Source organism: Eleutherodactylus coqui, chromosome 13 (genome assembly GCF_035609145.1).
Source record: "Eleutherodactylus coqui strain aEleCoq1 chromosome 13, aEleCoq1.hap1, whole genome shotgun sequence".
NCBI classification, from domain to species: Eukaryota; Metazoa; Chordata; class Amphibia; order Anura; family Eleutherodactylidae; genus Eleutherodactylus; species Eleutherodactylus coqui.
In genome coordinates this window covers 51,259,397-51,273,164 of record NC_089849.1, presented here as the reverse complement: position 1 = coordinate 51,273,164, position 13,768 = coordinate 51,259,397, and the positions used below count along the sequence as shown (strand labels likewise).

Below are 13,768 nucleotides of genomic sequence, written 5' to 3'. Positions count from 1 at the left end.
GCGGTGTGCTGCGAATGTAGTAGGGTGAAATCTACAATGTAACACATGCAAATTTTGCAGCAGATTCACCACCATATCTATGGTAGAAACCATGTTCCACATTTGGACCTATTCTGAATATTATCATTCCCCGTCAGCAAGAGAACGTTAACTGAGATTGAACCACTGCGGGCCACAGTTACCCCTTTGCAATCCAGTGTCAGACCTCGTCCAATATTGATATTTCCCTGCATAGCTCACGTCAGGTGAGTCCTTCTTTCACACAAGCATATAAACGGCAATGTTTTTACGCCCGGCCGATATACACAACCATCTGAGCCATTGGTTTATAGTGCATTCATTCACATGAGCGAATATACGGCGCGTAAAAACGACGACCGACTGAAAATGGAACATACGTGACCGAGATACGCGCCGATGCATATACGTTGGGCAAAAAGATAGTTCTGGAACTATCTTTTGGCCAATATACACCGGCGGGTCCCATAGACTCCTATGGGAGCAGGGGAAAAAAGGGAGGGGGAGGTATTTTTTGAGCGGCCAACGCTGCAAAAAGCTTACAGGTGGCATTAGAAGTCATTCAGAGGATTTAAGCCGACCAAGGGTTTTCTGGGGTGAAACGCATTGTTTTTCTAGAAACCACGCTCCACGGTCATGTGAATGTTTTTAAAAGGTGCACACATTTGCTGCAAAATTTGTGCTGCCTTCTGGCTTTAGTACCAAAAGAACTGTTAAAAAGTTGTAAAGCACTCTCATACCATGTAAGCCATGCCCAATTTTCTCGCCACTTTCCAAAACTAATAAGTGTCAAGAAAAGTTGCAAAGTTTTGTGCAAAGCTAGCGACACCATCAGTTGTGACCTTTTGGACTCAGTTCCAAAAAATTAGCATAAACTGATTAATGAATGTTGGGCCTAAGTGTATTAGAAAGTTGTAGAGCTTTTCGTTGGGTGAAGGTGTTGGCTCCAAAACTGCACTGTGTGCTGGAATGAAGTTGCTAAAGCGCACAGCAGCATTGATTTTTGTCCCCTGTGCCATCGTCTACTGTATTTTTCTAGACAGGGGTCGCAGCTGCTGTACACTTTAATTGCTTCAAGGTAGCACAGTGTGGGCTCTCAGATCCCTATGACAAATCAGAAAGTGTCTAGAACTGGAAGAACTTTTTAAAGGGACTATTCCACAAAATGAAATGGAGCAGCAGTGCTCATATGCAGGACCACTACCCACACTTTAGGATGTGCGAGAACCCTGTTACAGGGATCGGCGAGGGTGCCAGCAGTTGGACCCCCATGAACAGAAAGTTATCCCCTATCCCGTCGAGAAGGGATATGTTCCTTTCATGGGATAACCTCTTTGTTTTGGGTGATTTTTGAGAATGAGCTATTGTGTGTGTGCTTGAGGAATAACACTATATTTGGCTATTATATGACATGTATTTCACATTTATCATCAGTTTTCCCCTCTGCAGGCTCCATCTCTAATCCTCAGTCTTCCCAGACTGGTGGATGGAGACTAGTTGGTATGTTGTCTCATACACAGCACACACAGAGAATATGAATTCCTGCTCTCTTATCTGTACCTCTCTGTAGCACACGCTCAGAAGCAGCAGCATGAGGGACATTAAACAGCAGTACATCTCTGAATCCAGCACTGGAGTGAGCTGAAACACTTACTACAGCCTTCAGCAGCAGTGGCAGAGTTCTTGCAACCTCTATCTCTATCCAGCAACTCCTGCTTTTTGCCTCCCTATTGACATCCATGGGCCACATGTAATGTGATCCTTCAGTGAATGCATCTGCCCTTTCAACACTGATTTTAGTAGTGAATTCATAGTGAACGACCAGTACAGAATTGGCTTATAAATGGAGAAAAAGGCATTTTTTCTCCAATAATATATAGTACGAAGTTTCTTATATTCATTTGTACTGTTGATTTATGCAAAGTTTGTTAAAAGTACAGCAGCCATTTAAAGGGGTTATTTAGAGACATATTATTCCACCTATCCGATTTCAATAACTAAGCCAACCCCTTCTTAGCGACCATGACCGAAGGGGCTGGCTTGGATATTGAAATGAGACAGTCAGACAGTCCCTGCAATGACCTCACTGAATCCAGGAGAGGAGGGGAATATACCACATGACCCGGAGTTGGACCCACGCCGGAGGTGCTGGCGCCTGTGGACCTAAACTTGATTTGGGTAATTATATGTCTCCTAATGACCCTTTTAAAGCATTATTGACAACCTGAATACGCCTTAAACATTGCTGGGTGCAAAACTGGGGACGTCACATGTTGTTGATAGTAAGCAAGCTGTCATTCATAGAACTGGAGACTGAAACTAGATAATCTTGTCCTCCGATGCCAGGAAAACATATTGTTATGTATACACTGTGGCCACTCAACAGGATTATTTCTTAATGTACTTTCTCCCTCCTGTACTCCACCTCGCTGATCTGTCAATCAGCATAGAAGACATCTGTCATCTCCAGGGACCTTGTCCATAGACTTCTATGGAGAACAGGGACGTCCCACGTAGGGCAGAAGCTACCTACAGCTGAAGGTGGCACGTGGACATTAGATTAGCAGAAGATCCCAGCAAAATTGAATGGCTCTACCAACAACTATCCAATGTATGTGCTATACTTAAAGGCTACTATGACATTACAAGACAGTAATGCATGTGGTATTTAAATTCATTTATAGCCAATTTTGCCACTTGGACAACTTACTATATCTTAATAGTTGTACATAAGGCTGTAAGCTATCTAAGTGCATTACTATAACACACGGTTACCTAAAAAGGCTTGTACCAAGATTACATGTTATTGTCTATCCAGAGGACAGGGGAAAATTGCTGATTGGTGGGGGGCTCACCACTGAGATCCCCACCGATCTTGAGAACGCAGGTCCTGTGTCCCCCTCTGCCTGTCATTGCAGGGGTCGCTTCTCCCCCATAGTAATGTCAGAATGAATGGAGCGCAAGCAATGCATGCGCGGTCAGCACTCCATTCATTTCAATGTGGCCGACAGAAATACCCAAGCGCTTGCTGCTCTGTCATCTCCGCAGTCCCGCTGAAAGTGAATGGAGCGTCAGCGTAATCGCACAAGCAGCGCTCCATTCAGTCTCCTCACTGCGGGGGCTACAGTAAGCCCATAGTGAGGAGGAAACAGGAACCCCATTCTCCAGATTGGCGAGGGTCTCAGCTGTCAGGCCCCCACTGATCAGCAAGCTATCCCCTATCCTGTGGACAGAGGATAGCTTGTGATCTTGGTACAACCCCTTTAACAAGTAAATCACACCAATTGTATCTAAATGTAGTCTTTTCCAATGGAAGCCTTATCCATCCACCACTCATTTAGTGGATACCATAACTAAAGAGCTTTTTACACTGGCCAATGGTCAGGAACGAACATTCATTCACCTGATCCCTGCCCCAAGTGAAGACGCTGGCAGCCAGCCGACGAACAAGCAGACGCGCAATTGTCGGGCGATCGGAATCTCTTATGTAGCACCACAAATAATCTGCTTTTGTTAGCACATGTGACAACAGTCATCCACATACACACAGTAGTGCTGATTTCCCATGTAAGGGTGGTTTCACATCTGCGTCGGAACCTCCGACAGAAAAAGACGGAATGCAAGCGGACCCAATCGGAGCAGGAAAACGGAATCCCCAGCGCAAATGTGAAAGCACCCTACGTGTAGCTGAGCGGGTGCCGACAAACTTGCAAAAACTTCGATCGCTACTAGTTCCTAGCAGAAAATCTGCCTAAGTAAGGAGCCTAATGTAGCAGAGCTTGTTAGATGCAGTAGAGTCAAATCAGTGTATTGGCAAACATTATGGTGTTTTACATGGGACTGCAGACACATCGATTGCATTATCCTTACTCGGGGAGTTACTATAGTCCACAAATACTGCAGCATCGGAGTGAAGAGACACATTGAGCTCTGCTACATATACATGATTATGGTCCATTCACACAGCGCTGTTCTTGCTTCTTGGAAGAGAATTGCACAGCAAAAACCCTCATAGTCTTACCACAAATTACTTGTAGTTCCGCGGATAACACAGGTGAAGCTCATTATAATGGCAAACCCACAATTAAAATGTCCATTTCTGTCCTAGCCCAGAAGACCCGTTGGCACAGACCCTAGATCTTATTGCGAATTCCCCCACTTACGCATGCGGTGCGTTTTAGGCAGCCGACATCGCAGGCTCCCATGTATAATCCCGGTACTGTAGTGTCATTGCCTTATCATCCGTACAGAATATATACCTACCTGCAATGTAACAGACCCAGAAGCGCAGCTACATGAAGTGGTTACTGTTAACCCTTTCCATCGTAGACCCAGGCACTTATTAACACCGTCCATATACTAATATTATTACTAACTGTACATTCCTACCTGCAAAATCGTATGTCCTGTAGGGGGGAGTGGTCCACTCTCACAGGCGTCTCCGACCCCGAATTACCTATAACTAAGAACAAGCCTTGTTTTTGAGTTTAAGGAGGTGGGGAGAAAGTAGCCGGGAGGAGGAGGCAGAGGAGGAGGTTAGTGTGCTGGAAAGAGGGGTGGGGGACAGTGTGAAGGTCAACTATATTTCTCTCAAGGAGTGCAGGGTGCTTAACTGGTTAATGAGTAACCCCTCCGTGTTTGGGTATTTTTCTGGGACACAGAAATAATCCTTCCCAGGCGTTCATTCAGCCAGGTGTGTTCTTAGTACCGGTAGGAAGAGAGACGCTAAAAAATGCAACACTTCACACGGATGGAGAAAAGTTAGAAAAACTTGCCGACCACACAAGTGACATGTAGATTAAGAATCAGGTCCGTAGATATATAAAGGATTCACTGGAAAGAGACTTGAGTCACGACGACATCATTTATGCTCCGAAGAACATAGTAGTACCCTGCAGCTGGACATTTTATTAAGCACTTACATTACATGTTCATTAGGGCAGGTGACTTCTCTCCCATACAAAGCATACACACAAATAACCAGTGTCATACAGCGCCATCTGGTGGTTGAAAGTTCTCACCACTTATCAGCTGTCTTCATGGGTTACAGACTGCAGGTAGTACCGAAGCCTTGGGCAAATTAGCTCAGCAATGGGATTTTAATATTCATGGCGCTAGTAAAGCCTATTTGCTCTGCACAGAGGGCATTCATGGTGATGTAGGGCGTTGGTAACGGAGGGTTACAGGAGCTTAGAGGTCAGTCAGTCTGTAGCGTCCTCCGTGTTCTTGAACATAAGGATAGAGTTGTAAATTTTCACAGCTGGTCCCAGTTTAATGCACAAGATCTTTACAATGTCCGTCTGTGTCAGGAGCAGGAGAGCTTGCCCATCGATCATCTGTCAGGTACAAAAGCATAACGTTGGAGGGAATTAGTATATGATGGGAAGAATAGTAGTTTGTGATCGGCAGGACATCAGGTTGTGAATAACCGAGTTACTGGACTGTGAGATGACAGGACATTGCCGTTTGCATAGATATGCCCACCTGCCCAGTTTTGCATAACACAGATTAGGCCATAGATGCCTGCTTGTGGGTTTGCATGCCAGGCTGCCAACAGGTTGGCAGAAGATACTGCTTCATTATTTTCATCTAAATAGCATTTCAACATGAACTCTGAACAGATTATCCCCCCTTTATGGATATGACACCTTTCTGCCATTGCAGCACTAAAGGAGTTGTCCCAACATTAAATATGGTTTTCATTGTATGGGTCATAAATAATGAAGTATTAACCCTTTCCAGTCCAATTTCTATCCTGGTTTTCCTAGGGGGCTTACTCTTTTTCTGCCGTTATACAACGGCGCTATCTGCTGGCTAAAGCCAGTACTGCATGAGGTGACACGTTTGATAGGCGCCGACAGCAGAGAGGCTGGCAATATACAGTAAGAGAATCCTGACGAATGTCTTCCAACATCGGAGCTGTACAGCCTTAAATCATAATGTCTTTAGACGTCAGACAGTGGATTGGAAAGGGTTAAGATGACCTGTTACACTTGTTATTCAAGGGGTTAATACAGCTTTGTCCGAAGCTCATAAAAGCAGCGAGTCCTTATTGGGGGTTGAGTATTTCTAAAAGTTTTCCAGTACGTTAAATGGCTCAACTGAGAGATAAAACTAGTACAACTTATGATTTTTTTGAAAGTGGTGATGGTAAAATGAAAACAAGAATGGGCTGCACTGGGAGGAATTAAAGGGGCTGTCCAAGATGTGTAAAAGAAAAAAAAAGGTAAATGCAGGACATGACAGAAAGATAATAAAGGAACCAAATGGCGCCATTCCCGCCTGCCCTGCCAGACATTGTTTACATCGTTGCAGCGGTCACATGCAGCCAATCACTCGCCTCAGCAGTAAATGGGATGAGACTGTTGGGGCCAGCAAGTTGCTGCAGGTGTCACATGGTATATACTGACATTACCATTGCATCCCTGTAAACAAAGTGTGGTGGTGGGGATCAGACTAGTAAGTATAGCCTATCTTATTATTTTTGCATATTTTTGCATTTTACTTATTTTTTTAGTTCTTTAGACAATCCCTTTAGGCCTTCTGCGGATATTTGCTGTGGAATCCACGATTGGCATCCGCACGGCAAATCCACAGCAAATACCGCCCATTACTTCCTATGGAGATCCGCTGCTTCCTACACACGAGCGGATCAATTGTGATTTCTACTCACGGAGGAAAAATTGCTACATGGTCAATTTTCATGCGGGCTCTGCATGGACGGCTTCCAATGAAGTCAACGGAAGCCGCCCGACCGGCGGTTTGTCTGCAATGAACATAGTGATGGTGCGCCTAGTGACGATGTGTGGGGGTGAAACCTGTACTGTGCATGTGCAACGACAAGCCGCCGGGTCTATCCGCCGGGTCTATCCGCAGTACAGAAAAGACGGCAACAGAGCAGGTACGGGCGAACACCACTGCTGCCAGAGACTGATTCCGCATGCAGAATACTGCTCTGCCATGTGCGGGGGGCCTTAGTGTTATGGCTGATCAGTGTATAAGTAGGTAGTGAAAGATGTTTCTACAGAAATGAGATGTAAACAAAATCTATCTTTACTGCAGACACACCGCACATACCCTGACTCTTCTTTTTACATCTGGACCTCTCCTGGAGATGTAGAACACAAACATTGCACCAAATACTTGGAGGATGTCACCTATCTAATGAAGACATCTACTTACCATTTCTCTACATTCGCTATATGTTCAGCATCACCAGATGCCAGCGCAGCAAGCAGTGAGGCTACCATGCACATATCACAGCTGATACATTATTATCGGTCATTATCAAGTGCGCAGAACAAGAGTGACAAGTGTGCTGATGTGCTTACATGGCCCGCTGGACACTTTGTCATCCAGGATCATATCCACCCATCTGTGCTGCAAACGTTGGTACAACTGATGTCTTTATACAATAGATACCTTTTATTTGACCATTTGAGACAATTTTCTGCTCAAGTACCAGCTGCTCAAGGGAACTACCGCTGGCCCCATTCAAGTGAGTGTGGGTTATGCCTGGTATAACCCTCCAGCCCATTCCATTAAAATCAGCTGAGCTGTAATACCAGACAGGGTTCCTGCATGATAAGAGGATGCAGCTATCCGCCCTCCTTAGTCAGTAAGTATATGGCCATGTTCTGTGATTGGCAATACCAGACACAGACCACAGACCACAATGGCGCTGTTTCTGGCAGGAGAAAGATGCCGTTTTCTCATCTCAATATCAGTATTTATACTTTTTGGTATTGGGCATATTATGAACAATGATTGCAATGTTCCTACGGCAACCATTAGGACATGAAGAGTCAGAGATCTCACCTCCTCTTTGAAGAGTCGGGCTTGGTCCTCACACCCTGTCAGTGTTTGCACAAAGTTGAACACCTAGATAGTAAAAAGATTTTTACTTATTATAAAATAGAGTCAAAGATCCAAAATGACACTTTTTTTTTGCAGTATATATACTATACAAAAATACGGTTAGCATCTTGGCCTTCACTCAGCACGGACATGATGCACATAGCAGGGTCTGCAGGGAAGTGAATACCTCTTCTGTGCTCCACTTAGACACCGTGCTAGCGCTGATACCAGCCACACCAGGCAATAGTCGGCAGTGCTGTTCCCAGCAGTGGGCAAGGGCCCGATCAGGGTGGACAGACATGGCGGACATAAAAAGGGACTGGTGAACTGGGTCTGGAGACAGAAAATAGAGAATTGCAGCATAAGACAATAATATATTATATATAGAGGTGATTCATTTAGATATGTCATGACCAAACCAAACAGAGGCAATTCGGCTTCCAAGTAGTACATTTTACTGATATGGTTTACCTTGAAAGTTGTCTTGCTGCACTCTGCGATATTTAGGAGGACGTCCAATTCTATAATAGGATAAAACATTAATAACCAAGGAGTTTACCATAAAGATATAATGTGTAGGATGGCGCTGCCCAGTGTGGCACGATGTGGAGGACAAGTAATAATGTCCAGGACTTTACAAGGTCAATGGTTTTAGGGTCCTTTTATACAAGACGACTATCAGATGCTTAAGTGCCCCACAGTCGTCCCACAGATTATCACTCCTGTGACATCAATCATTGAATGAAGGCGGAGCAACCAGGGATCTTTTCCAGCTGCCCGCCTCCATCCAGAGTAAACAGGCAGATCTAGATAAATGACTGCCTGTTTACACGGGCCGATCATCATTCGGATTTTATTTGCATAAAATGAATGACCGACAATAAGTGAACAAATTAGTGTACATTGCTCATTTGTTGGCCGTGTTTACGCTAAACGATTAGTGCTCGGTTTTGCATAATCCAACATTAAAAGCCCATTTAGACACAATGATTATCGCTCAAAATTCACTCAAAAGCCATCTTTTAAGCGATAATCGTTGTGTCTTAACATGCGGCCATCGTGCACTGTTTGTTCATCGCTAACTTTTAGCAAGCTAAGGGCGGCTTTAGACGACCGTGTATTGGCCGGGTTTTCATGCCCGGCCGATATACGGCGTCCCTCTCTGCAGGGGGTGGAGGCTGGAAGAGCCGGGAGCAGTACACTGAGCTCCCGCCCCCTCTCCGCCCCTCGCCACTATTTGCACTGGGAGGGCTTGGGGCGGAGCTAAGTTCTGGGACTTAGCTCTGCCCTATCCCACCCCCTCCCATTGCCAATAGTGCCGAGGAGCGGACAGGTGGCGGGAGCTCAGTGCACTGCTCCCAGCTCTTCCAGCCTCATCCCACTACAGAGAGAGATACCGTATATCAGCCGGGTGTGAAAACCCGGCTGATATACGGTCGTCTGAATAAGCCCTAAAAGTCAGTGATGACTCTTATCAGCACCGCACGCTGAGTTCTCAGAGGGATACCGCTGATACTATTCTTTCAGCTGGTATCCCGCTTGAAGCGCTCAGTTGGATACCAGCTGCCAGCTCAGTGAACAAAGCAGCTGTAGGCAGATGACAGCGCTCCCGCTGTCTTCTGCATACAGCAGCCACCTTCATTTACACGCTAATAAACTCTTAAGTAGCTAATTAGCCACTTAAGAGCTTATGCAAAGTGATTGCTGAAAACTGTCATTCAAACTGCCATTTGAGCGATCATCTTTCTGTGTAAATGGGCCCTAACACTTCAGTTCTTGGCTGTACTACTTGTTCCTTGCAATTTAAAGATATGTGTAGTTTACCTTTGCAGAATTTAGTTTACACCAAAAGATGCTGATAGACAAACATGTCTGTGAATGGCTCTGTGGATTGAGCATCCTTCTCACAGCCTTTCATTCTGGCATTATCATGTTTTTTACATTGACAACATCTGGCTAATATCCATAAGCCATAACTTCCCAGTAGAATGAACTGTCTTGATTTCTGCACCAAGTTCTGCTGGGTCCACACAGGGCTGATATGCTGCGAAATATCCACAGCAGACATTCTGCAGCAGTACAGCACTGAAGAGTCAGCCGCAAAACCTGCACCCTTCGGTGCGGGTTTTATTGTGTATTTTTGTGTGAAATTCACCCCCTTGAGAAGAGGTGAATTCTGCAGCAGAAACGGCAATTAATTCTGTACCGCAGGTCAATTTCCACACTGGTTTTGTGTGGATTTTTTCCACAGCTTGTGGACGCGAGTTTTAAAATCTCATCCACTCTGCTGCTTCTGTAAATGCTGCGGGATCACCGTACAGAGCGTCCACACGGGAATTACGCTGCAAATCCGCCTCGTGTGGACTCAGCCTACAGATGAAAAAGCAATTCCGCAAGGATCTGTCACCTGCCATGGTGTCTGGATTTCCTCCGAGGGGGCAGTGGGATAGGAGTCCTGGTTCTTGCTGGTTGCTGGTTACGATCAGCCAGGGGACAACCGGAAAGACAGTGATGAGCTGTGAATCTTCCCGTCACATGGCCAGAACCATCGCAGCCGGGAGTAGGGCACTTCCTGGAGGTAAAAACATAGGAAAGATGAAGGACTTGAGCAGGATGGACGGGAGCAGCTGATGATTCTCTCTTCTGTCTTGTCCATTGCATTGTTCTATAAAACCTCAAGAAGTTGTTTTACATTAAAAAGTATATTTCCAGTTATTTGCATCTAGTTTCTTACATAAGCCCAGAGTGCACTATAAAAACACTATGGGGGTCATTTACGTAGTCCGAAGTTTCATATACCAGAGTACAGGCTCAGTCACATGGGCGCCGATCCGCCCGTGTTTCTGCACAGGCTGCACCGCGTGCGGACGACTCTGCATGACCGGCTCCATTGCCGGCCATGTGTTCTTTCCATCGGCCGGTGCGGAGAGTCGTCTGCACCTGCAGTGCAGTGGTCCTATCCTGCGGAAACACGGGCGGATCGGCACCCGTATGACTGAGCCCTAAGTACAAAGAGTGCTGCAGAGAAGTGTGCCAAGTTTATTAATACACAGTCTTAATAAATGTGACCCGTCTGGGCAGTCTATGCAATCTACTAGTTATGGACATAAATTATAAGAAATCTATTGGGCTGCAAGAGACCACGTACCCTTTTGGATAAGCCCCACCTACTTTTAGAAGCGCCAAGTGGAGCACAAAGGTCAAAAGGACTACAATATGCAAATATTATCACCTTTTTATGGCAACACACTGGCACAAAATGGTAAATAAAACTCCCACTATATGTTTTATTTAGGGAATGTTATATCCTTGTAATTAATAAGGTCTGTCGGGGGGCGCTCACCAGTGAACTGAATGGAATCACGTAAAGGAAGAACTACATAATATTACCCTCTGAGCCACTACCAGCCTTTCCAGTAAACGGCCATGCAGGGCGATCAACAAGATAATAAAGAGCCATTTACATGAGCCGGTGATTGTGAATGATCATCCCCATTAGACTGTCAGCCTATGTAAAGGCTATTTAACCTGCCGTTGATCTCATTGATCGGTGCTCCTCACCCGGATTATACTGGGTTGTGTAAAAGCATCCTTAACATGTCCCATTCACACGGGCGTGAGCGTATTTTGGTTGCATAATACACAGCTCATGTACATGACCAAAATACGCATATTTTTGGAGAATGTCGACCCTTCTGTGTATTTTTTGAACATGTAAATATGCATGCAATATAATACACAGAGGGGGCCATTGTTTAGATATGCAAATACACAGTGAATATGCAGGTTTCCTATGTGTTCGCTGCATATTTGCACTGCCCCAATCACTTTTATGGTCTATTTCGGTGCATAATGCGCTTCAAAATAGGACATTTTTTTTCATGTGATCTAAAATCACATGGAAAATACGCATATATGAATGAACCCATTGAAATCAATGGGTTCTATGGACAGTCTATTACGCACGTAAAAAATTTGTGTGTAGTACGTGGCGTAAAGATATCCGGCAGAATGAGCCCTAAGGCTGTCAGGCTGCGGTAACTGCATGACTCCAAAACCCCACCAACACAGCAGCCAGCGGGCGCACAATCTTACTGATGATGGTTATTTGCTGCTGAGGATCTCGGACACATGCGGTCACCGCAGCATGTAATACCCAGCCTTAGGGCTCCTTCAGACAATCGCGATTTTGCAGTGAGAAAATCGACGCAAAATCGCCTCTTTGTTCCCGCAAATTCGTGCGTTGCAATGCGATAAAAAGGAGGCTCCATAGGGAAATATGGGCGGTAAAAAAATTGCAAAATGCAGAAAGATTGGTCATGCTGTGATTTTTCTTTCTTTCGAATCGCAATGTCGCAGGAGTGAAAACATCACAAATAAGGATGGAACTATTAAAAATCATTGGTTTTCTATTTCTGCACTCACTCTCATATCGCATGATTTTATCACAAATCTGAAGGCCACCTAAGGGCTCCTCTACACTGGATATCACGATTTTGCCGTCAGAAAATTGTGTTCAGGTGTTTGGGGGGGGGGGGGTTTGTAAATCAAATTTTCTAGAATTTTTTTTCAAATTAAACATACCTATCTCCCCAATAGGAGACAACATAGTATACATTTTTGTACCATAACATAGAGCTACTACAGAATTACATCAAATAATGATCTTCGTTAGGGTGGACACCCACTTGCATTTTTCTTGCGCGTTTTTTTCACACGATTGTCAATAGGACTGTCTAATGGTAAAAACGCATCGCACAAAAATTGCAAAGAACAAACTTGTGATGCGTTTTTAACATTAGAAAGTCCCATTGACAGTCGCGTGAAAAAAACGCAGCGATATTGCGTGAAAAAACGAACAAGAAAAACGCAAGTGGGTGTCCACCCTTAGACTCCTAAAACTTTATTGTATCATCACCCATGGGCTATCGCCCAATCAAATTAAAAAGGAAAAGGGTAAAAAGATATAGAAGGTAGGGAAGTAGGGAATGAAGAGGGGGAGTGGGGATAGGGAAAAGAATGAAACCTAGAGGTAAAGCCAACATTTTGTCCACCTTTATCACGTAAGTCCTACTACAATATCAATAACTATAGCCAATTCCCTGTCTAAGTCCGAATCCCTGTCCAAGTCCAAGGTCCACTCAAATGTCGATTATTAGAGAAAAGAGTGCTAGAACTCCATGCCCAATGCACAGAAAGGAGCATCCTCATCCGTTAACTCCTCAGCCTGTTATTCATTATTAGACCTAATTATGTAATAAAAGGTCTTGGTCAATCTGTCTCCAGGGCCTCATATCCTCATAAATCCATCATGTGTGCCTTTACTCTATCTAGAGAGTTCTTCCAAATTATAAATTAGATCTACCTTCGCTCTCCACTGAGATAACGTAGGAGAGGTCTTCTGAAGCCAAAGGAGAGGTATCAGAGCCTTTGTCGCATCCAGGAGAAACGCCAGCAACCTATACTTAAGAGGATGGAAATCCGCAGAAGGCTTCCATAAGAAGACCATCTCTGCCGATATAGAGAAACCTGGTTTGAGTGACCACAGCACATCCTCTATATCCTTCCAGGACACAGCACTGGCCGAGCACTCCCACCAGATATGTCTGAAGGAGCCCTCAGCTGAATTACATCTCCAGCATCTATTATGAGGGGCGAGCTTATATGCAAAGAGCCATTGTGGGGTTTTGTACCACCTTACTAAAAGCTTATAGTGACTTTCTTGGAGTAGGATACAAGGGGATAGACCAAAGGTGGTTTGTAGGATTAATCTAATGTCGGCAGTGGAGAGGGATACATTCAATTCCTTCTCCCAGGAACTAAGAAAAGATGGTTTACGGGACCTGGGAGGTAGAATTAAGGTAAGCATTCATTTTATGCCTCATGTAGCAAT

At 44.7% G+C, this 13,768-nt stretch overlaps 2 protein-coding genes across 3 annotated transcripts in view; both read right to left on the bottom strand.

The window, feature by feature from the left end:
* The window catches only part of SGK2 (serum/glucocorticoid regulated kinase 2), a 34,975-nt gene extending 30,513 nt beyond the window's left edge, over positions 1 to 4,462 (bottom strand). The window contains exon 1 of one of the 2 annotated variants that reach the window (XM_066587771.1): positions 4,408 to 4,462. The gene's annotated coding sequence lies outside the window, so the exon portion shown is untranslated. The other variant, XM_066587770.1, reaches the window with a different exon arrangement.
* Positions 4,463 to 4,913: 451 nt separating this feature from the next.
* Positions 4,914 to 13,768, bottom strand: part of L3MBTL1 (L3MBTL histone methyl-lysine binding protein 1) — a 38,704-nt gene continuing 29,849 nt past the window's right edge. The window contains exons 19-23 of the mRNA XM_066586801.1: positions 10,283 to 10,447; positions 8,347 to 8,396; positions 8,063 to 8,208; positions 7,837 to 7,899; positions 4,914 to 5,354 (exon numbers count right to left, since the gene is read on the bottom strand). Of these exons, the coding sequence (XP_066442898.1) occupies positions 5,220 to 5,354; positions 7,837 to 7,899; positions 8,063 to 8,208; positions 8,347 to 8,396; positions 10,283 to 10,447 (559 nt within the window). The 3' untranslated portion in view covers positions 4,914 to 5,219. The remainder of the gene's footprint in view (positions 5,355 to 7,836; positions 7,900 to 8,062; positions 8,209 to 8,346; positions 8,397 to 10,282; positions 10,448 to 13,768) is intronic.